This window comes from Canis lupus, chromosome 21 (genome assembly GCF_003254725.2).
Source record: "Canis lupus dingo isolate Sandy chromosome 21, ASM325472v2, whole genome shotgun sequence".
Lineage (NCBI taxonomy): Eukaryota > Metazoa > Chordata > Mammalia > Carnivora > Canidae > Canis > Canis lupus.
In genome coordinates this window covers 25,436,694-25,460,559 of record NC_064263.1, presented here as the reverse complement: position 1 = coordinate 25,460,559, position 23,866 = coordinate 25,436,694, and the positions used below count along the sequence as shown (strand labels likewise).

The 23,866-nt window shown below is 35.2% G+C and overlaps 1 protein-coding gene across 6 annotated transcripts in view; it reads right to left on the bottom strand.

The window, feature by feature from the left end:
* The window catches only part of FCHSD2 (FCH and double SH3 domains 2), a 333,702-nt gene that overhangs the window by 162,170 nt on the left and 147,666 nt on the right, over positions 1–23,866 (bottom strand). For all 6 annotated transcript variants that reach the window (XM_035703856.2, XM_049098913.1, XM_025459111.3 and 3 more), the window contains 2 exons: positions 17,419–17,495; positions 4,758–4,902 (listed from right to left, as the gene is read on the bottom strand). In XM_035703856.2, the coding sequence (XP_035559749.1) occupies positions 4,758–4,902; positions 17,419–17,495 (222 nt within the window). The remainder of the gene's footprint in view (positions 1–4,757; positions 4,903–17,418; positions 17,496–23,866) is intronic.

Here is a 23,866-nt window from a genome sequence, read left to right as displayed (position 1 = left end):
ATTTAGACAGTGGAATCATGAAACAGAGATTAGGAGCAACATATTTAAGAAGGTAAAAGAAAAACATGGAGATCTACATTAGAAACACTGAATCTATTTTTTAAAAATCAATTAAAAATTTTAGAACTCCTTAATTTCTCTTTCTTCAGTCTCATTGTTAGTGTATAGAAATGCCATTAATTTCTGGGCATTGATTTTTTTCCTGCCACACTACCAAATTGCTGTATGAATTCTAGCAATCTTGGGGTGGAGGCTTTTGGGTTTTCTATGTAGAAAAACATGTCTATCATGTCATCTACGAAGAGGGAGAGTTTGACTTCTTCTTTGCCAATTTGAATGCCTTTAATGTCTTTTTGTTGTCTGATTGCTGAGGCTAGGACTTCCAGTACTATGTTGAATAGCAGTGGTGAGAGTGGACATCCCCGTCTGGTTCCTGATCTTAGGGGAAAGGCTCCCAGTGCTTCCCCATTGAGAATGATATTTGCTGTGGGCTTTTCGTAGATGGCTTTTAAGATGTTGAGGAATATTCCCTCTATCCCTACACTCTGAAGAGTTTTGATCAGGAATGGATGTTGTATTTTGTCAAATGCTTTCTCTGCATCTAATGAGAGGATCATATGGTTCTTGGTTTTTCTCTTGCTGATATGATGAATCACATTGATTGTTTTACGGGTGTTGAACCAGCCTTGTGTCCCGGGGATAAATCCTACTTGGTCATGTTGAATAATTTTCTTAATGTATTGTTGGATCCTATTGGCCAGTATCTTGTTGAGAATTTTTGCATCCATGTTCATCAGGGATATTGGTCTGTAATTCTCTTTTTGGTGGGGTCTTTTTCTGGTTTTGGAATTAAGGTGATGCTGGCCTCATAGAACGAATTTGGAAGTACTCCATCTCTTTCTATCTTTCCAAACAGCTTTAGGAGAATAGGTATGGTTTCTTCTTTAAACGTTTGATAAAATTCCCCTGGGAAGCCATCTGGCCCTGGACTTTTGTGTCTTGGGAGGTTTTTGATGACTGCTTCAATTTCCTCCCTGGTTATTGGCCTGTTCAGGTTTTCTATTTCTTCCTGTTCCAGTTTTGGTAGTTTGTGGCTTTCCAGGAATGCATCCATTTCTTCTAGATTGCCTCATTTATTGGCGTATAGCTGCTCATAATATGTTTTTAAAATCGTTTGTATTTCCTTGGTGTTGGTAGTGATCTCTCCTTTCTCATTCATGATTTTATTAATTTGAGTCTTCTTTCCCTTCTTTTTAATAAGGCTGGCTAATGGTTTATCTATCTTATTAATTCTTTCAAAGAACCAACTCCTGGTTTTGTTGATCTGTTCCACAGTTCTTCTGGTCTCGATTTCGTTGAGTTCTGCTCGAATCTTTATTAACTCTCTTCTTCTGCTGGGTGTAGGATCTATTTGCTGTTTTTTCTCTAGCTCCTTTAGCTTTTGTATTTGAGTTCTTTCCAGTTTTTGAATGGATGCTTATATTGCGATGTATTTCCCCCTTAGGACTGCTTTTGCTGCATCCCAAAGATTTTGTACGGTTGTATCTTCATTCTCATTAGTTTCCATGAATCTTTTTAATTCTTCCTTAATTTCCTGGTTGACCCTTTCATCTTTTAGCAGGATGGTCCTTAACCTCCACGTGTTTGAGGTCTTCCAAACTTCCCCCAAAGATTCAGATGCAATGAAACGCCAGGACACCTGCACCCCGATGTTTGTATCAGCAATGTCCACAATAGCCAAACTGTGGAAGGAGCCTCGGTGTCCATCGAAAGATGAATGGATAAAGAAGATGTGGTTTATGTATACAATGGAATATTACTCAGCCATTAGAAACGACAAATACCCACCATTTGCTTCGACGTGGATGGAACTGGAGGGTATTATTCTGAGTGAAGTAAGTCAATCAGAGAAGGACAAACATTGTATGTTCTCATTCATTTGGGGAATATAAATAATAGTGAAAGGGAATAGAAGGGAAGGGAGAAGAAATGGGTAGGAAATATCAGAAAGGGAGCCAGAAGATAAAGACTCCTAACTCTGGGAAACGAACTAGGGGTGGTGGAAGGGGAGGAGGGCGGGGGGTGGGGGTGAATGGGTGACAGGCACTGAGGGGGGCACTTGACGGGATGAGCACTGGGTGTTATTCTGTATGTTGTTAAATTGAACACCAATAAAAAATAAATTATAAATAAAATAAAATAAAATAAAATAAAATAAAATAAAATAAAATAAAATAAAATAAAATAAAATAAAAAAATTTTAGAACTGAAAAATACATTAAGATTCCAAAAGATGTTTTAAAAGCAGATTAGAAATAGCAAAACAGAGTATTAATGAACTGCAAGATTTTGGTAGAAAATATTCAGACTAAAGTACAGAAAGAAGAGAAGAAACAACCAAAGTGTTGATCAATGCATGAACCTATAAAAAATGTAGCATATAACATAATGGAATATTATTTGACCTTAAAAAAGACTGAAATCCTACCATATACAACAACATAGATGAACCTGCAGGACATTATGCTAAGTGAAATAAGCCAGTCACAAAGGGACAAATACTGCATGACTCCACTTACATGAAGTATCAAACTCATGGAAGCAAACAGAACTGTGGTCAGCAGGGGCTGGAGGAAGAGCAAAGAGAGAACTGCTAGCCAACCAAAATTTCAGTTATACAGAATGAGTAAGTTCAAGATTAGCTGTATGACATTGTGCCTATAGACAACAGTACTCTATTGTACTGCTTTTATCACACTATGGCTTAAAAAAAGAAGAAGAAATGAGAAATACAAGATTAATTCAAAAGCAGGCAAAAAAATGAGGGAAAGGTTAAAGAAGCAAAGGAAAAAGAATAGATAGTCTATTTATTCTATATGGAGTCAATCTGTTGTAAAGCTTGGGAGGTACAATCGGAGAAACTGTAGTTGTTACTTGTTATTTTTGCTTGCTCTGTCTCTATTTCCCTTGTTTTCCTTTGGAAACCCATCTCAATTTTCTTACCCCATTTTAGTACATATAGTTTGCATGAGGATTGTAATCCCTGACTTGGGGGAAGGCCTGTGACCCAAAAACAGGCCGATCAGTACCAATTTGGGTAATTTTGTTAGAGCTTTTAGGAAAATGGAAAATGTAAGATTGCTTGCTGTAAGATTTGTAAATCTTGCATTTAGGGGGCCACCATATAGAAAGCTGCTGAAGAACAGAGCATTTGCTAAAGAATGAAGCAGACCTAATAGATGGGAAGAAAGGCTGAATTCTAATACCTTTATGTGAGCACCTGGAATTTTCAGTTATACAAGCTAATATACGTACTTAATGTCTAACAACTGCTTAGATGGTACATAAGCACCATTTTTAACAGCTATCATATAAAACAAATTAATTCACAGATATGAGGACTGTCAAATCTCACCAAATAACCTTTGCCCAGGAATGCTGGTTAAATTCAGGGCAGAGACTATTCTACCAATGGAAGAGAAAAGCACAGTGATAAACTTTTTCAAAATATTCTTATATTAAGAAAAGTAGAATTTTCCAATAATTCAGTTAGATTTAGTGAATGCACTGGCTATCTGAAACGTAGTATTTCCTCCCAGTTAGGAAGTTATGCTAGTATTAATTCTCTGCCTCTATCTCCTACCCTGTCTCTGCACACATGGATATTTACATACCTAGGTATACAACATATTTTTCTCCAATTCAAAAGCATTGTTTGGTTCATAGTCATATAGTTTATCCACCATGTTTGTTTTTAAAGAAATAATTTTCAGCAAAGATAAACAAAGGCATTCTTATAAAAATATGTTAAAACCAAGTGATATTACATGAGTGCTTGAAAGGGATGAGAATTTTATACACACATATACATTTAACATACTGATTTTATGCTACTAAAATAATCTTTGACAAATAAACAAATTTGTATAGATTTTATATTTTGTTTGTAAAACAATTCTGAAAATACAAATGACAATCAGAATCAAAACACTGGATCCTGTATTACTATTTCCATAAATGGTTACTTCAATATTTTCTAAAATATTAATGCTTCCATAAGAAAAATTTAATTATTTAGTAGGCATCATGATAATCTGTTTTTGTCACTCTATTTCCAAAAAAGGACACAATTCAATCAATATTTTCAATAGCAAGCTTTTCATAAAAATTGCATTTAATAAATAGTGATTTTTTCCTATGAATTTTTAAATTCTGTATAATCAAAGAAATAGATCTACTTAAAAACTTTACTTCCTTATAACCTATATAATTAAACTTAACACTATTTCTGGTAATAAGTTTTTTATATTTGGTCAAAATGTGTCAACTTCTTTTAAATTATTATGCAAAATGGCTCAAATTAAAACTAAGATGAATTTTTTCAAGACTTAGTAGGATTAATAACATTGTAACTACTTTAACATACACCAAACTATACCAATATTGTGGAACTAAGTCAATCTATTTACTTGAGTTAATGTGAAAAGTGATATTCATAAGTGTGCACTGAGCTTCCAAAATGTCTAAATTCAAATTACACTTTTGTCAGTTAATAAAATACAGTAGTTAGAAAGAATATGATGAAAAAAAATAATCCTAATAACATGTTGAAATCAGAAATTCCATGTTGAAATCAGAAATATTTGTGACCATATAGAAAAGCTCACGTGTTAAAATGCAATTTAACATAATCTTGCAGATTACAAATGGAGCACCGAGATATTAATATGCATATAAGAAAAGAATAGAAACAATACCCTTTTTAGTTGCTGTTCTTTTATGCTTCTCACTGTCCTTGCAGGCTCAGAAATGAAGTTTTTATAGTTTTCACATATATTGATCCGAGACTGGGCTACCTGCATTGTTCCCTCAAGAAAAGATTTCCAAACAGGATACATGCTCCTAAATTCAAAGAGGGACAGAAAAGTATTAGGGAGGGAAAAGAAAAAAAAAGTTGGCTAACCTTATGCTCACTGGCTAGCACTGTGAAGCAGAATGAATATTTTCTTTATAGTTGAAAGTGTATTTATACTGCTTTATAGGTATTAATATTTTAACATATATAGGTAGAACATATACTTTATTCCTCTGTAGCTCTGCAATGGGCTGTCTTGATTCATCAACTATTTTTGATACTGAAATAAAGTGATACAAGGTTACAATTCCAGGCAAAGCTAATACTATAAAAATTAGTGAATAATTCAGACTATACAGACTTTTCGCTGTCTCAGGGTCATCACTGTGTATATCAAGTTTCATTATTTCATTAAATATTTTCCTGGGGCACCTGGGTGGCACAATCAGTTAAGTGTCCAACTCTTGGTTTGGGCTCTCAGGTGGTAATCTCAGGGTTGTGAGATCAAGCCCTGTGTTAGGCTCTGCACTCAGCATGGTGTCTGCTTCAAATTCTTTTCCCCCCTGCTACTCTCCCATTCTCTCTTCCCAAGATAAATAAATCTATCTTTTAAAAACTTTTCTAAAAGATATTTTCCTAATTTTAGAGATGGGTAACTGAGGCTCAGAGAGATTTAGAGAATCCCTCTAGATCACACGAGTGTGGCAGAACTAAGATGAAGGCTGGGTACCTCTAAAGTACATTATCTTTCAACTACATCATATTACTTTCTTACATAAACTGATATGGCTGGAAAAAAATAATGAACAACTGCTTATGTGCTTGAGAAGTCCATTTCTCTAACAAAAGAAGTCTATGGTATCATTGTTCTACATCTGTTTTCTATGTTGTAATAATGCTTAGCCAGCATCACATTGTCACTTGGAATCATTCCAAGCAAGTTCCAACACCTTTGCTTGATAAATGTGCTCAGCAATCTCTTCTTAGTGTCAAAGAATTCATCCTTTGCTTTTTGTAGTCAATGTCCCTTTCAAAGCTTCTTTTCTATTTTGCTAAACACCTTAGTCAGTTCTAGTATGTACCTATACAGATTAAACATATTTTATAACTTATCATAACAATGGATGGTATTTTGTGTGTGTGTGTCTCTGGCTTTTTTTTTTTTTAAAGATTATTTATTTATTCATGAGAGACACAGAGAGAGAGAGGCAGAAACACAGGCAGAGGGGGAAGCAGGCTCCATGCAGGAAGCCTGATGCAGGACTTAATCCCAGTACTCCAGGATCATGCCCTGAGCCAAAGGCAGATGCTCAACCGCTGAGCCACCCAGGTGTCCCTGGTATTTTATTTTTAAAAATGAAATACTTGTACTGATAGATTATAACATTCATCTCTCGAGATTTTCTTCTTATGCCACGTGGATTTTCTATTATAGACTGCTACTATAGTAGGTACCTTGGGTTACATAAATGCAAGCAGTGGGTCAGTGGATGAAATGGATGATAAAGTAAAAACAAGAGAAAGAAAAATTGCCTGGGTCCCCATCCTACTTAGAACTAAAAAAAACTTGTGACTGTATTTTTCAACCAAGGAAACTATTAACTTATATAATCAATTAGTTTTTGTAATGAATGAATGAATCACTTTAGATGGAAATATTCATTTATTTAAGCAGAAGAGTATCACACTCCCTTTGGTAAAAGATTCAGTGTGTTGTGCCAGCAAAAACTGTCAGCATAAAAGCAAAATGAATATGAGATAATGAAAAAAAGAAAATGAGATAATGGATGTTAACTAAACCTATAATGGTAACCATTTCATAATATATGTAAATCAAACCATCACACTGTACACTTTAAAGTTATAGAATGATGCATGTCCATTATTTTTCAGTAAAACTGGAAAAAAAAGAACAGCAAAATTAGTATCTTCCATGGCCTTATTGCATGACAACTGATATAAACTAGGATATAAACTCACCACAGGCCTCCTAAGCAGTTCAAATAATTGATTTTCTCAGAAAATGCAGAGAAAAAACTTCAGTACGATGCTTCATAACTATTAATTTACATTTAAAATACATTTTAAAATCATAATAAAAATGAGAAAGAACCACTATGTTGTGATAGGAAGGAAGGAGGGTTAAGGTGGATGGAAAGAATGAAGGAAGGATCCCTTCACCCAGGTTCTCCCCTTAACTAGCACCCACTTTTATCTCTGCCTCACTGACTGCTGTTCATCCTTCAAATCTCAGCTTAATTGTAACCTCCTTAGAGAAAACTTTCATGATCACCACCAACCCAACTCACAGACTCAATTAAGTCCCTCTCTGTTACTTGTTCACATGGCTCCAGCATTTTAACTTCAATTATAAATATTTTTATGTAATGGTTAATGTGTATCCCTCTCACTATTGTGAAAATTTCCTGAAGGTAAGGGTACATGTTTTTCTCACTACCATATTTCTAGGGCCTAAACACATGGCCTAACATTCAGAAAAGTTACAGTAAGTATTTGTTACATGAAAAAAATGAATGGATACATACATTATGAGGATTGTACAATAAAAAGAAAAATTCTTTCCTTGTACAGTTTAAAAAGAGATCTTTAGAGATTGGCAGATCTACAGTAGGCAAGCATATCTCTAATAATGACACACCACGAAAAAAAACAGAATTCAGTTACCAGTTAATCAGAAAACTCGGGTTCAAGTTCTAGTTCAGCCAATATAATCATATGTAGGATACTTCACTCTACTTTCATTTCCTCAACTGGCAAATGGAGAAAATAACGAAAATACCAGCACTACATACCTCATATGGCTATTTTGGCAGTAAATGCAAATGATATGAAAGCCTTTGGCACAGATTGTTTAAATGAATAAATAGTAACAGAAGCAGAATTATAATAGAAATGTAAGTGTTTGACATAATAGTGATAGCTGCAATGGTAGTATTTTTCATTCTGAGGAAAAATAATGGGTATAGAATGATTTTTAATTTAAAAAAATTTTTCACTAGGCTTCTATACATAATTTTGATGCATATGGTATTCTGCTATGTTGCTCAGGTCAGAAAATGAGGCTCAAAATTATGAAAGAAAGGAAGTAAATTCTTTTAAAAATCCATCACATACTAAACACTATGCCATGTATTTTTAAATTTACGTTATCATTTAATCCTCATGTCAATTTTGTAAAATAGGCCTTATCTCCATTTTTCAAAGGACAAAAAAGTAAGGCTTGGAGAGGTTGTAGAATTTTTCCAAGGCTATTCACCAGGAAATAGTACTTCTATGGTCATAATTTAGACTTTGCCATTACCAATAACTACCCCTCTGCTGTAATCCCAAATTAATCATCTAAGCCCTGACCTTCTGTTTCTACTTATTCCTTTTAGGATTCTGACTCCAATAAGTATTCAAACTCTACTAGAACCTACAATCCATTCTTTTTTTTTTTTTATCTCTAATTTTTTTAATTTTTAAAATTTTTTTATTGGAGTTCAATTTGCCAATATATAGCATAACACCCAGTGCTCATCCCATCAAGTGCCCTCCTCAATGCCCGTTACCCAGTCACCCCTACCCCCCGCCCACCTCCCTTTCCACCACCCCTTGTTCGCTTCTCAGAGTTAGGAGTCTCTCATGATCTGTCACCCTTTCTGATATTTCCCATTCATTTTTCCTCCTTTCCCCTTTATTCCCTTTCACTAATTTTCATCCTACTCTCCTTCCCACTGTCTCTTAGCATCTCTCATAATTTCCCTTCTCAGCTCCTTATCCAACCTAAATTTCATGGTCTACCACTATAATCACTCCCTTTATATACCCTTATGATCCTGGCCCCTCTGTCTTTTCATTGTTCTAATCTACAAATTTCAATTTTGGTTAAATCCAAAATTCTGTTTATACTGTACCTATCTCTGTGTATACCATACCTATCTCTGTGCAGCAGAGATTACATTACTGGAGAAAACCATAATCATGCTGCCTTGGTCTCAGGTTAAATTGATGTCTAAAAAAACTCTAGTAACCCCTAAGTGCTACCCAGCAATTCTACTTATACTCCCCTAAATCCTCTTATTCTCTCCATCTTCTACGTAATTATTTCCCACCTTTTCCTCTCATTTCAAACTTCTAATATGACTACACTTTCAGCTGATAATGAAGCTACCAGAAGACAATGCCCATATGGTCCCACACATCTACCAATCTCCCCGCTTCTCCACCCATGCACTCTATCATCTCTTTACTTGGATGAACTACCTGTGCTCTGAAGGCCAACCTTTCACATTTATACTACACTCTATAATTCACTCAAGAATAGCAATCCAGGGCAGCCCGGGTGGCTCAGCGGTTTAGCGCCACCTTCAGCCCAGGGTGTAATCCTGGAGACCCAGGATCGAGTCCCATATTGAGTGCACTGCATGGAGCCTGCTTCTCCCTCTGCCTGTGTCTCTGCCTCTCTCTCTCTGTGTCTCTCATGAATAAATAAAATCTTTTTTTAAAAAAGAATAGCAATCCAGTAATTGTGCTTTCTCAACATCAACTTTTCCCTCTCCACTGGATGGATCTCTAAATATGCTATAACATCTCCCACCTGCGAAAACAAAAAAAAACTCCTCCAATTCTCTCCAGCTACCACACTAGTGCCTGTTCCTTGAACAGCAAAACTCCTTGAAAGAACTGTCTGAAATTATTGTAAAATTCTTCTGTTCCTGGTCTTTTTTTTTTTTAAGATTTTATTTTTTATGTATTCATGAGAGACACAGAGAGGCAGAGACACAGGCAGAGAGATAAGCATGCTCCATGCAGGGAGCCTGATGTGGGACTCAATCCCAGGACTCCAGGATCATGCCCTGGGCTGAAGGCAGGCGCTAAGCCACTGAGCCACCCGGGTGTCCCAAGCTCCTGGTCTTTTAAAAAATTATTATTATTATTTTTGAGGGGGGGGAGAGAACATGCATTAGTGAGGGTGAGGAAGCTGGGATTGAGGGAGGGTCAGAAGATGGAGAGAATAAGAGGATAGGGAGAGAGAGGGAGAGGGGAGGGGAGAGAGGGAGAGAAGGTGGAGGGAGAGAGAGAGAGTGAAAGTGAGAGAGAGAGAGAGACAGAGAGACAGAGAGACAGAGAGAAACTTAAGCAGGTTCCATGCCCAGTACCAAGCCCATGCAGAGCTTGATCTCAGGACCCTGAGATCAGGATCTGAAATCAAGAGTTGGACATTTAACCAACTGAGCCATCCAGATGCTCCATTCCTGATCTCTTTTGATTAATTTAAATAAGCCCTTAAGCCTCCACCATTCTTCAGAAATTGCTTGTCAAGGTCATCAAATATCTCCTTATGGATAACTCAGTAGTCAATTCAAGCTTTGGTCCTGTCATTCAATTTATCAGCAGAACTGATCTAGTTTATCCTTCTTGAAATGCTTTCCTCCCTCAGCTTCCAAGACATCACTCTCTCTTAGTCTACTCCTTTCTCACTAGCCACTCTTTAATAATGTCCTTTGTTGATTCCTCTTCATCTCACTGCCCTGTAAATGCTGGAGTGCCCCCAAAGTTAGTCCCCAGGCTTCTCTTTTCTAACTACACTCACTCTTTAGATATACTCATTGAGGCACATGGCTTTAAATACTGCCAATATACTATTCCTGAATTTCTATTTCCAGCCTAGACATCTTTCCTAACCTACAACCGCCTATTAACATATCCAACTTGGACATTTAGTAGGTATCTTAAAACTATAGTGTCCAAAACCAAATTCTTGATATCCCTAAAATTTGTTAATTCTTTCCATCTCATTGATAGCCATTCAAACCCTCTAGTTGCTCAAACCAGAAACCCTAGAGTCATCATTGATTTTCCTTTTTCTTTTTTTTTTTTCTTTTTTATTTTTTGATTTTCCTTTTTCTTTCACATCCTTCATTTGATCTACCCCAAAATCCTGTTCAGTAGACTTTAAAAATATAATGGAATCTGATTATTGTCTGTCTCCTCCACTGCTACTATCCCAATTTGGGCAATATTATCTTGTGCTTGGATTATGGTAACAGCATCTCTTGCTTTTGCTCGTTTCCCCAAAGTCTATTCTCTACACAATACAGCCACTACAGTGCCACCACTTCCCACTATGCTATATTCTCCTTACTGTCCTTATCACCAGTATATAATGTTTAAGAATTTATATGTTTGTCTTGTCTTCTCTCATTAGAATGTAGGCTCCATGCAGCAGAAGCTTTGTTTTGTTCACTCTTGTATCCGCAGCACCTGGTACGGCAGGCACTCCATACGTATTTAGTGGAGGAAAGAGGAGGGAATTACATGGCCTAGATGTGAACCCAGATTTGTCAGGCTCTCAAACCTCTGCTCTGCTGCTGATAGAAGATTGCTCTTGGTCTCAGTAATAATCTTAACAAAAAATAGGTGTCTCTTCCCTCTAATAAAGGTACTGAGCTTTGTATATCCTAAGTCCTTTGTGTTCATCTAACATGATTTTTTGCCTCAGTATCTCCTGCACTAATGTTTTCTTACCTTTTTCTGTTAAAATGACTCAGCTTTTAAATTAAAATGATACTTTATAACTTCGCACTCTAACTGAAAAACAAATGATACTTGACATAATAGTTAAGTTATAAATAGTAAAATTTTTAAAAAATGTTTATCCATATACCACCTAAAATCATGCTGGCATATCTCCCATACAGATATCACAATGGAAAACAGAGAAAACTTTATCAGGAAGAACCATAATTAAGAAACAAATCAATTTATTTTGACTGTGGTGGTGGTCACACAAATCTACATATGTGATAAACTGCACAGAATTTAATATGTACACACACAAATGAGTGCATGTAAAACTGGTGTATTCTGTATTAGATTGGTGGATTTTATTAATATAAGTTTCCTGGTTGTAATATTGTATTATAGCTATGTAAGATATTACCACTGGGAGAACTAGGTGAAGAGTATAAGATAGCTCTTGGTATTACTTTTTACAACTGCACATGAATCCACAACTATTTCAAAATAAAAAGTAAAAAAAAAAAAAATTAAAAAACCATACATCTTCCCTAGACCTAAAAATATAACACTGTACATCAAGAAAACTCTAGAAACATGATACATAAGCTCATAATTTAAGATTAATTTATACAGTAAGTAATAAGGAGAAAATATAGTTTTTAAGAAGTGTTCATATAGTGCTGCTCTCACTAATAAGAAGGGACAATATCCTAACTGCAGGTAACAGAGGTAAAGACAGGGAGGATGACTGATTTCAGTCCAGTCAAGGTATGGTAAGAACTGCAATACAACTGCAGCTTGAGGTACCCATAGGTGAGGGAACTAAGGATTAAGGAAAGGAGAAATGGCCAAAGATGAGGAGAGAAAGGTAATCTGGTGCCAGGTTTCTTCATGGCTTTTAAAAAATATCTTGGGGGGGGCAGGGGGCACCTGGATGGCACAGTTAGTTAAGTGTCCAACTCTTAATTTCAGCTCAGGTCATGATCTCAGGGTCGTGAGACTGAGATCAAGCATAGTGTGGAGCCTGCTTAAGATTCTCTCTCTCCTTTGCCCTCTGCCCCTCCCTCCCTACTCATGTTTTCTCTCAAATAAATAAATATTAATTAATTTAAAATTTTCATCCCACTGGCAAGAAGAAATACAGGTAATATTCAAGCAGGGGAGTTATACTAGGCCTATTTTACAAAGGGAGTTGGTGGTACTGTACCTAACTGAAATAATGAAAGGAAGAGATCACAGGCAGAGAAGCAGCTGCTTAAGATTCCTAAGACAGGACGAGATCTAGGAAGAAGTCAAATTTGGAGGTAGTTGACTTTTTGATTCCTAAGCTGACGAGTTAATAAGAAACATACAATCATTACTAGTTTATAGACAATATATAAAGACAGAAAAAAGACATTTAAGATTACTTTAAAAAGTCACTAGAGAGCTAAGGGAACTTTGAGAAATGCTTATATAGAAAGGACTTGCTATAGTTTGAATGTCTGTCCCCACAAAATTTGCATGTGGAAATCCTAACCCCCAAAGATGATGATATTAGGAGGTGAGGCTTTTGGGAGGTGATTAGGCCATAAGGTAGATTAGTGCCCTTTTGAAAGAGACCCCACAGAGCTCCCAAACCTCTTCCACTGTGTAATGACACAATATAAGTTGAAAATCCTACAACTCAGAAGAGAGACTTCCCCAGAAACCAGGCTGGTCTCAGCCCCCTGACCACCAGAAAGATGAGAAATAAATTTTTACTTAAAAGCCATCCAGTCAGGGATCCCTGAGTGGCGCAGCGGTTTAGCGCCTGCCTTTGGCCCAGGGCGTGATCCTAGAGACCTGGGATCGAATCCCACATTGGGCTCCTGGTGCATGGAGCCTGCTTCTCCCTCTGCCTGTGTCTCTGCCTCTCTCTCTCTCTGTGTGTGACTATCATAAATAAATACAAATTAAAAAAAAAAAAAAGCCATCCAGTCTGTGGTATTTTGTTTTAACAGCCAGAACAGACTAAGAGCTGAAAACTTGTCCTAAAAGACTAAAGAAAAAGATCCAAGAGAAAGTAGTGTCACCGTTTAGTGTCACCGTTTAGTTTTAAGGCAAATGGGGGTGGTTTAATGCCATTAAATAGTGTATGTTTCATCAGACTAACAAATATTTTAGAAGACTAATCACATGTTCTTTCAGTAAAAAATGAAAATTCTAATCAACTAGAACAAATGTAAAATACATTGATACACAGTTTATGAAGTATAATTTACAATGTCAGAATTTATTTTTTTTTCAATGTCAGAATTTAAATGTATAAACCCTTGACCTCGCATTTCCCCCTTTAAGAATTTACACTAAAAAAAAAAATTTACCCTGTAGATATACTTTCCTAGTCCACAAAGATGTAACTATATGCAAACATGAGTTATCCACTAAAGCATTATTTGCAATAGTAAGAAACTCAATAATTACCAACAAAAAATGGGTAACAAAACTATAGTCCACCCATACTATAATACTAACACAAACATTTAAAAGAATGGAGTACCTGAATGTACTGGCATGAAAGATCTAAAACACTTTTAAGTGTGGGTAGGGTAGAGTGGAGTGGTGGAGGGAGTTACAGAAGTATATGTATAGATTAATTCCAATTCTGTTAAGAAGAACAAAACTGTTTGTGCTTATGTATGTGTCCCAGAGGAAAGAAATGGAAGGGTCATGTGCTTTTAACAGTACTTACTCTAAGGGAACAGCAATGTGAACGAGAGAGGCTTGGGAAAGAAGATGAGGCAGCACTTTATACTCTGTTGCACATGCATTACTTTGATAAGAATTTTTAAAGTACAAATATAAATACAAAAAAAGTTAAAAGAGAAATTTAAAACAACTAGAACCAAAATAAACTCCTAATAAACAAACAAAAAATTGGCAATTGCCATTCTCACCCTCGATCTTGATCTTTCGATTATCTTTTTCACAAAGCCACTATTACCCTCTTAGCTACCTAAATTTATAAACCTAGGGGTTGAGGGGACAGGGGACTCAGCAATCAAAAAAAATGAAATTTTACCATTTGCAATGATGTGAGTAGAACTACAAAGTATTATGCTAAACAAAATAAGTCAATTAGAGAAAGACAATTATATGATTACACTCATATGTGGAATTTAAGAAACAAAAGAGAGGATCACAGGGGAAGGGAGGGAAAAATAAAGTAAGATGAAATCAGAGAAGGAACAAACCATAAGAAACTCTTAACTATGGGAAACAAACTGAAGGTTGCTGGGGGGAGCAGGGTTGGGAGGGATGAGGTAACAGAGTGATAGGCATTAAGGAGGGCAAGGATGTAATGAGCACTGGGTGTTACATGCAACTGATGAATAACTTCACTCTACATCTGAAACTAATAATACATTATATGTTAATTAATTAAATTTAAATAAAATTAAAAACAACAAAAACCAAACCTTGGGGTCTTTCTATAGTCTTTCCTCTCCCTCTCTCTAACTTCATTCTTCATTCACTAAATATTTACCAAGTGCTTTCTATGTTACAAGAGCTATTTTAGATACTGAGAAAACTAATTTCTAGTTTGACAGTTATAGAAACTGTTTATAGTTCATCTCAGAACAAATATGATAGACACAAAAAACAAAACTCTGCCAAATCAATTTTAAGTCCTCTAGTTTCCATCTCCTAAAGATCTACTGAAATCGTCCCTACAACCAATTTCTACTGCTAATTTTCATTGTTCAAATAAGAGACGAAGAGTAATTAAATTCCTGCAATTTTATCCTTTCCAAATTCTTCTTCACATATCTTTAATCCACCTTCATACTATTAAAAGTCAAGCTAACATGTATTTCCTCTCGTGGAAATTTTTCAATGCTTCCATTATCTTCTGAATAAGAAAATAAACTGTCTGATATGCAAAGTATTTCCTGATCCCTGTCTATGTATTCTCCGGGTCCACTTCTCCTCTCACCCTCCAACCCACACACTTCACACCAGCCAGGTGGACTGTTCAGTTACCTAACATCCATATTTTCTCATAACTCCATGCCTTTAAGGTGATACTTTTGCTTAGAATTCCTTATGCCCAGCCTTGGCAAACTCCTGTATATTCTTTACGACTCAGATCTAGAAGCCTTGGTTTCCTCTTCAGTCCTAACTTGTCTCTCCACTCCTAACACAATACCACAGCTATTTATAGTAGCTATCTCCTGTAACTTCAGTAAGCACAGGCACCACACTTCACATTTTGATCCTAAAATATACTTTAACAGCTAGTATATAGTAGATATTTTACATCTACCTCATGAATAAAGAATGAATCAATGACTGTTTAAATAGCTGTGCGACCTTGAGTAATAAAGTATATAACCCAAGAGTTAGTTTCCTAATGTATAAAAAAAGGATGATTATATGTACCTTGCAGGGTTGTTTTCATTATCATGAGATTAAGCTGAAGTTCATAGCATGGTGTCTGGTATTTAGTAAATATTTAGTAAAAGCTGGCTTAACATATTTTTAGAAATAAGGTTGTATAAGCTAGCCAGAGAGCAGAGCTCTCCTTACTTCTTTGGTAACCTTAATCCTGAATTTCAAACAAGTTTAGAAAATAGCCTATCTATAAGCTGGAGTACTTCTTTATTCTCCAGCCAGTAATCTCTTCCTTAGTCAGGATTTCTTCATGCTAGTAATCTAAACTATTTAACATTCTCTCACTCAAGGTTTTTGCTCCACTTTCTCTTTTGCTTACAATTTCATCTCTTCCCCTCTTAGTGGAATTTTAAAGATACTGGAAAGTCCACAAGAAAATCTCTAGCTTTTTTAGTTTCCTGTTTTGCTTTAGTAGTCTATATTGCAATTATACACATCTATTACTTATAGTTGATGAAGCCACTTTCCATGCTATCAGTCAGTCCTGCAACTGTGAAGAATTATTATAGTTTATTTATCTTTCAGTCTTCTTTTTATTTATTTATGATTTTTTAAAGATTTTTATTTTTTAAAGATTTTATTTATTTATTCATGAGAGACACAGAGAGAGAGAGAGGCAGAGACAGAGAGAGAGGGAGAAGCAGGCTCCATGCAGGGAAGCCCAATATGGGACTCGATCCCAGGACCACGGGATCAGGCCCTGAGTCAAAGGCAGATGTTCAACCACTGAGCCACCCAGGCATCCCTATCTTTCAGTTTTCTAATGTTGTTAAGAATTTATCTGATGATGTCACTCTTCACTGACAATACAGCAAACATGATTTCATATTCAGATTCCAAGCCATACACCTGAATACTGAATTCTTAATTATCCTGGATTCTCTGCTACTGTGTCATGGGCTTTAGTTTTAACTGCAAACTCTGAAATCTTGTCTTTGAGTTCTGGTTCCCCTATACTAAGGACAGTTTTGATCATAAAAGCCAATAAACACTTCCATATTAACTTCAAAAAAAAAAAAAAAGGACATCAAATCCTACACAAAATTACAAATAATTACAAATACTTTAAACATATCTGTAGGTCACTGAAGACACAATTTATATTCCACTGTCATCTATCTTCTTTAAAATCTGTATGTGGGATACTGACTAGCCAATTTCTGGATACCCTGTTCTGTGTGTGTGTGTGTGTAAAACTTAGAAACTCTTTTCTGTAGGCTCACAAAATTCCATCTTCCCAAATTTAGAATTTCAGAATTAAAGAACATGACAGAACACTATCAACTTGTTTCATTATTGTTGCAATAATGTGTTTCATCTGTAGATCACCAAGGAAACAATTCACGTTCCGCTGTCATCTACCCTCTTTAAATTCTATATGTGATTAAATTAATCAATTAAGCAAAACACAATCTTGGCTTAATACATAAGGAAACTATTTTATAAGTATGACTTACATATGTTGTAGAACATTAACATCTGATAATTTTGAAATTATGTCTAAAAACATAGCAATGAAAAGTAATTTTTTAAAATACTGAAGTCTACATTATCTACATGTGACATGGCTCTAAACGAAAACAGTTTTAGAGAAAATAAGCAAGATCTATTAACTAAGTTACCTGTAATCAATCCGATCATCAGCTTTTATTCCAGGCCAATCTCTCTTCAGATATTGACTAGCCAACTTCTGGATACCCTGTTAAAAAAATATGTATATACATATATTTTATAAAAATAAGTACTGTGCCACGAAAGAAGCTCTTTTCCTTAAAATACATTGCTCCAAATCTCCTCTTTCCAAATGTAAATTTAATTCAGAAGGACCAATGATAAATGGTAGAACATTGTAACTTGTTTCATTATTGTCACAATCCTCTCTCATTTCCATTTTTAGGAAAGGGGGAGTCTAAGAATGAAAAAATTGGAACTTAGTTGATACGCTTTCAACTTCACACTACCTGACCAGCCATAAAAACAAACTACCTCTGGAATATCATAGGGAACACATCTGTCCACTCCACAGAGCTCTGATTACACAGCTTGACAACTCAATTTCCCACCATTCTTCTGCTGTGGCATGTACTGCATTTCTAAATCCAAACTCTCATCTTATGAAAGGCAACAACCAACAAATTCAGTTTGGAGCAGACAGATACACATTCACTTATAAAATTAATGAACAAACCTTGGTGCTAACTATTCCATATTAGTCATTTTGATTCAAGACAGATTTTAAGGGCTTTTTTTTCTTTTTAAATAATACCATGGCACAAATCATTTCAATAAAGAAATTAATTTTACAAAGAAATATACCCACTTATTGTTATCCATACAACATGAATGTGGGAAAAAAACAATATTTATCTTCAAGAGGTACAGTGGGTATCAGGATTTGAACAGAGAAGACTACTTTATTGGCAAGTGAGGTTAAACTAATCACTCTGAACACAGAATGTATTACTTTCAGATGGGAATATATGTGGTCCCCCATTCAATGTACTGGATTAGAAATCATATACTTAGGATACTCATCTCTACATGCAACTTCAAACAGAATAAATCAAATGCTAAGATGAAGAACAATCACATTAATTAACAGATTGCCTACTTTAAGCAGAGACTTACCAAGTAAAATCAATGCTGTATTCTATTATACGGCACCCTCCTATTAAGGTCTCTGCCAAATCAAAATGGCATTAAATCCATTGTTGAATTAAATGCATTGTTGAATGCTTCTATTTATCATTATTTCAATGAACCTAAAGGGTAGCAGGAACTGTAAAGAAGCTCCTATAAATCTCAAGTTCCTCCGAAGCTTGGCAATAGTTGGATTTTACTATTTCAAAGTACTGTGTATTCTAAGAACTCACATAAAACTGCATATTCACAGTACTTCCATTTATATACCTTGTACTTTGAGAAGCCCAATTACTAAGTCTTACCTGAATTTGTACAGTACTTTTTCACCTCTGTACCTTCTTCATACTGCTATTTGCATGAAGTATCGTCCTATCGCCCCCCATTTCTACCTTCTGAACTCTCAACACCCTGCTTTAAGCTGATTTTTAAATTTCCTAACCCAAAATATTCAAAATTATATACAGGAAAATATCAAAAATTCTATTGCCTAGGTATTTTAATTTCATCAAAATAGAATAGCTCATCATTCTTTCTGCATTAGCTGGAATTCTTTTTTTTTAATATTTTTAAAATTTATTCATAAGAGACACACAGAAAGAGGCACAGACATAGACAGAGGGAGAAGCAGGCTCCTCGCAGGGAACCTGATGTGAGACTGGATCCCTGGGCCCAGGGTCACGCCCTGAGCCAAAGGCATATGCTCAATCATGGAGCTACCCAGGCATCCTAGCTGGAATTATTTTTTAAAGAGCTTCCTCTAAAAAATAAAAATAAAAAAAAATAAAAAAAAATAAAGAGCTTCCTCTCCTGAGCTATTTGGTTATCCTAAAGTACAGTTACTACAAGGAAGGTAAGATAAGTATTTGATTGTTCAGTTTTGCCCAAACATGAACGATGAATTTTAAAGTAACATTATGAACTGATATTATTTTAAATAAGGGATATGTTTCAATTTATTGCACTCACTACTCTTTTAATTCTCTAATTGTTACACCTGTGGTCAGTAAGGAGTCCCTCCCAGTTGGTTCCACATCATGACCCCAATAAACTTTGATAGTTTCTTTGTTGCCTTTTACAGTTTCTATTCCAGATATTCAGTAAACTAGTTTTCTAAGAAACTCTGATTCCTTTCAGAGAGAAATGAGATTTAGAGACCACAATCTAGGCACTTCTTATCCTTCACGTCTTTGTATCCCTCTAAGAGGTTTTATTTAATCATTGTATACAAAGCAGCTCACCCTTCATCCAGTTACTCTCTCACATCACCCCCATTTATTCATAATCTTCATTATGTTGTTACTGTCTGGTTTAAATATATTTTATCTGTTTACTGAGTATAAACTCCATCAAGTAGGGATCTTATCCTTTTTTTCCAATCACAGTGCCTCCAGACTATTGCAAAGAAGCTAGCATTTAGTTGATGTTAATAACGTTCACTGACAGGGATGCCTGGGTGGCTCAGTGGTTACACATCTGCCTTTGGCTCAGGGCATGATCCCAGAGTATGGGATAGAGTCCCACACTGGGCTTTCTGCATGGAGCCTGCTTCTCCCTCTGCCCATGTTTCTGCCTCTCTCTCTGTGTGTCTCTCATGAATAAATAAATAAACCTTAAAAAAAATAATGTTCACTGACTGCACAAATAAATGCCACCTACACTATTCTATTTCAAATGTATAATATCCAAATTCCTTTTGTGTTTTTGCCTTTCTGAGTTAGAAATGTCTAAATAAAAATTTCTCTGGTTCTTCACTTTTCCTCAGAGGAGGAAAAAAAAAAGAACCAGATTTTTAAGATTATGACCAGGTGGTTTTAATATAATAAGTAAGTTTCCTTTGTAAAATTACAGTCAAATTTGACCACTTCCACTACTGGAAGAAAACATATGTGTGGACACTCCAAAGTCATGAAAAACAAAAGTACCAGAAATTTATTCCATACACATAAGGCACACATTAATTTTTGTGCAGATTCAAATAAATAAAAACTCATAATATGTGGATACGAATAAGAAGTAGGTAACATAAATGGGAGGTAACACATGGTTACTACCAAATAAATGTCAATATGTGATTTAATTCCTAGGTGAGGAAAAGATCATCTGATATTTTCTTAACAAATTACATCTAAATGATGTAATTAGCTGACTTATTCAGTTTAATTACTGCTTAAGTGGTTGCAGTACATTTCATACAGATCATGGGATACATAATATGAGCCTCAGATTATGAGTAGGACTAAGAAGGTAGAATGACAGCACTCAAAATTTATATAAAACAAATGAACTTGACAAGCATTTCAACAGATTTATTTATCTTAACTCTGTTAGGTCTTGTTGAGAAATTGGGCATCTAAGAGGATACATAATTTACTTAAAATCAATATAGCTAGCTAGTTAGGCTTGAATTAGAATCCCTACGTAACATTCTAAATCTTTGCCCAAAAAATCATTTTAGAGTGGATTTTATCTAATTCTTGATAAAATTTCTGAAATTACTTAAACTAATCTTTTTTTGTGCATTGTAAGTTACAACAGCAATTTCTAGAGCTCTGAACCACAAAGTTGAACTGTATTAAACTGAATGAGCCCTTTAGAGATGTGATGAGGGATTCATGAAATAGATAAACAGTGAGATCTTTAGATGAAAGACTTTATTCAAGCTACTTCACAGAGGCAGGAATCATGACTTCTGTGTGCTCCATGCAGCTGTTCAAGATCTATTCTGCATGGATGCTCAAGAAATACTCCAAAAAAAAAAAAAAAAAAAAAAAAAAAAAGAAAAAAGAAAAGAAAAAGAAAAAGAAAAAGAAATACTCCATGGCCATTATAGGAAAGGACTTAAATAACATTTCATGTGTCTGAAAGCATTCTGTACTTAGCTGGTTTCCCTTTAATGTTATATTTAAAGTTATGTCCAATGAATAAAAAGTTTGTATATGTAGAAAATAAAATCTATACTAATAAAGTAGCTAAGAAAAAATAAATCTATGGCTAGAAATTTCCTACAAAAAAATTTTTTTAATCATTCCCTCATGCCACAACATTATTCTCTAAAACTGGTACACTAGATATATAATATTTATTTATATTTATTTGAGCATCACTGATGGATAATGTTCATTTGATTTCCAATATAGTTTACTCTGCAGCAGTGGTTTCCATAAAAATGTACTATCAATATACTCTTTGGAACATCCAATAACATTCCATTCCAACTTTTTAAAAAGCTATCAGTGTCTGATGTAAGACGCTTTGTTTTACCTCTCAATAACACTTGCTATATTGCTCTAACAAGTGAAACAACACAAAGAAAGCCACTGTTCAGTAGATACTGGGAAATGAACTGATGCCTTAACCTTTTGCCCACTTACCACAGCAAGCTGAGCAAGAGTGTGCTTCAGGGCTCTCACACAGGTTATTCTGTACCCATTCCATCCCCTTAACATACAGAGAAACTAATATTTAAATTTTACTAAGGGTAGATTGCTCTTCATAATTATAGGACACAATGTTATCTTTTTGAAGATTTTATTTATTCATTTGAGAGAGAGAGTGCCTGCTGAGCAGGGGGAGAGGCAGAAGGAGAAGGATAAGCAGACTCCCCCCTACCTAAGGAGAGAGCCCAAAGTGGGGCTTGATCCCTGGACCCTGAAAATCATGACTTGAGCCAAAGTCAGACGCTTCACCAATTGAGCCATCAGGTGCCCCATGCACCATGTTATTGATATACTACACACCTTTTGGTTGTGAAATTCCCAAGATTATGCAAATGACTTATAAAAATCAACAAATCTGGGCAGCCTGGGTGGCTCATGGCTCAGCGGTTTAGCACTGCCTTCAGTCCAGGGCGTGATCCTGGAGACCTAGGATGGAGTCCCACGTCAGACACCCTGCATGGAGCCTGCTTCTCCCTCTGCCTGTCTCTGCCTGTATCTCTGCTTCTCTCTCTCTCTCTCTCTCTCTCTGTCTTTATGAATAAATAAATAAAATCTTTTTAAAAATAAATAAATAAATAAAATAAAAATTAACAAATCCGTTGCATAAGCTGGATAGTTTTCAAACTGATATAAATTAAACAACAATTGTCTTTATTATTCTTAAATTACTTTAATAGTAATGGAGAACTTCCCTTCTACCCTTAAGGAAAGTTTTGAAATATTTTTCATTATTTTCTGTGGTACATAATTACAGTAAGCATTAAATTAATCAGTGTATTATTTTAAAGTACATAATAAACAATATTAATATTAATCTCATATATTAAACATTAAGCACATATTTTAGCCTTTTCCTTTTATCAAAAAAGATTAATTTTTTAAAAAATAATTACATAAAAAAACAAGATCTAATGACTTGTCCTGATTTGAGGACGAAACAATGAAAAAAAGATGACATTCAACACTTATTCATGATTAAAAACTCTCAAGAAACTAGAAACAGAAGGACCTTTCTTTAACCTATTAAGGGTGTACATGAGGGGATCCCTGGGTGGCTCGGTGGTTTAGCACCTGCCTTTGGCCCAGGGAGCGATCCTGGAGTCCCGGGATCGAGTCCCGCATAGGGCTCCCTGCATGGAGCCTGCTTCTCCCTCCTCCTGTGTCTCTGCCTGTCTCTCTCACTCTATCATAAATAAGTAAATAAATAAATAAATAAATAAATAAATAAATAAATAAATCCTTTTTTAAAAAGGGTGTATATGAAAAACCTACAGCTAACATACTTCTAATGGAGAGTAAATGTTTTCCCCCTGAGACTGGGACAAAGGTAAGAATGTCCTCTGTCACCAGTCCTTTTCAATACTGTACTCATAGTTCCACCTAGCACAATAAAAAAGAAAAGGCATACAGATTGGAAAGGAAGAAATAGACTATTTTTACTTACAGATGATGTGACTGTCTACAGAGAAAACTACAAAGAATCTACCAAAACAAACAAACAAACAAAAAACCCCTCCTGGAATTAATACTTGAGTTTATCAAGGCTGCAAGATACGAGAACAACATACAAAAAAGGCTGTTTTCCTACATATTTGTAATGAAAAATTAATGTTTGAAATTTAAAAACATTGCATGATAGCACTGGATAAAAATGAAGTACTTAGGTATAAATCTAACAAAATATGTGTAGGAGTGTATACAGAAAATTCCAAAATATTGATGGAAGAAATCAAAGAAGATCTAAATTAATGTACAGATATGTGATGTTAATGAATTGGAAGACTTCATATTTTTGAAGATGTCAATTGTTTCCAATATGATCTATAAATGAAATCCAAATGAAAATTCCACAAAGTTTTTTTGTAGATATAAACAGCCTGACTTTAAAATATATATGGAAAGATAAAGGTATCAGACTAACCAAAACAATTCTGAGAAGTAAGAACAAAGTCAGAGGACTCCTATCACCTGCATTCAAGGCTACTATAGC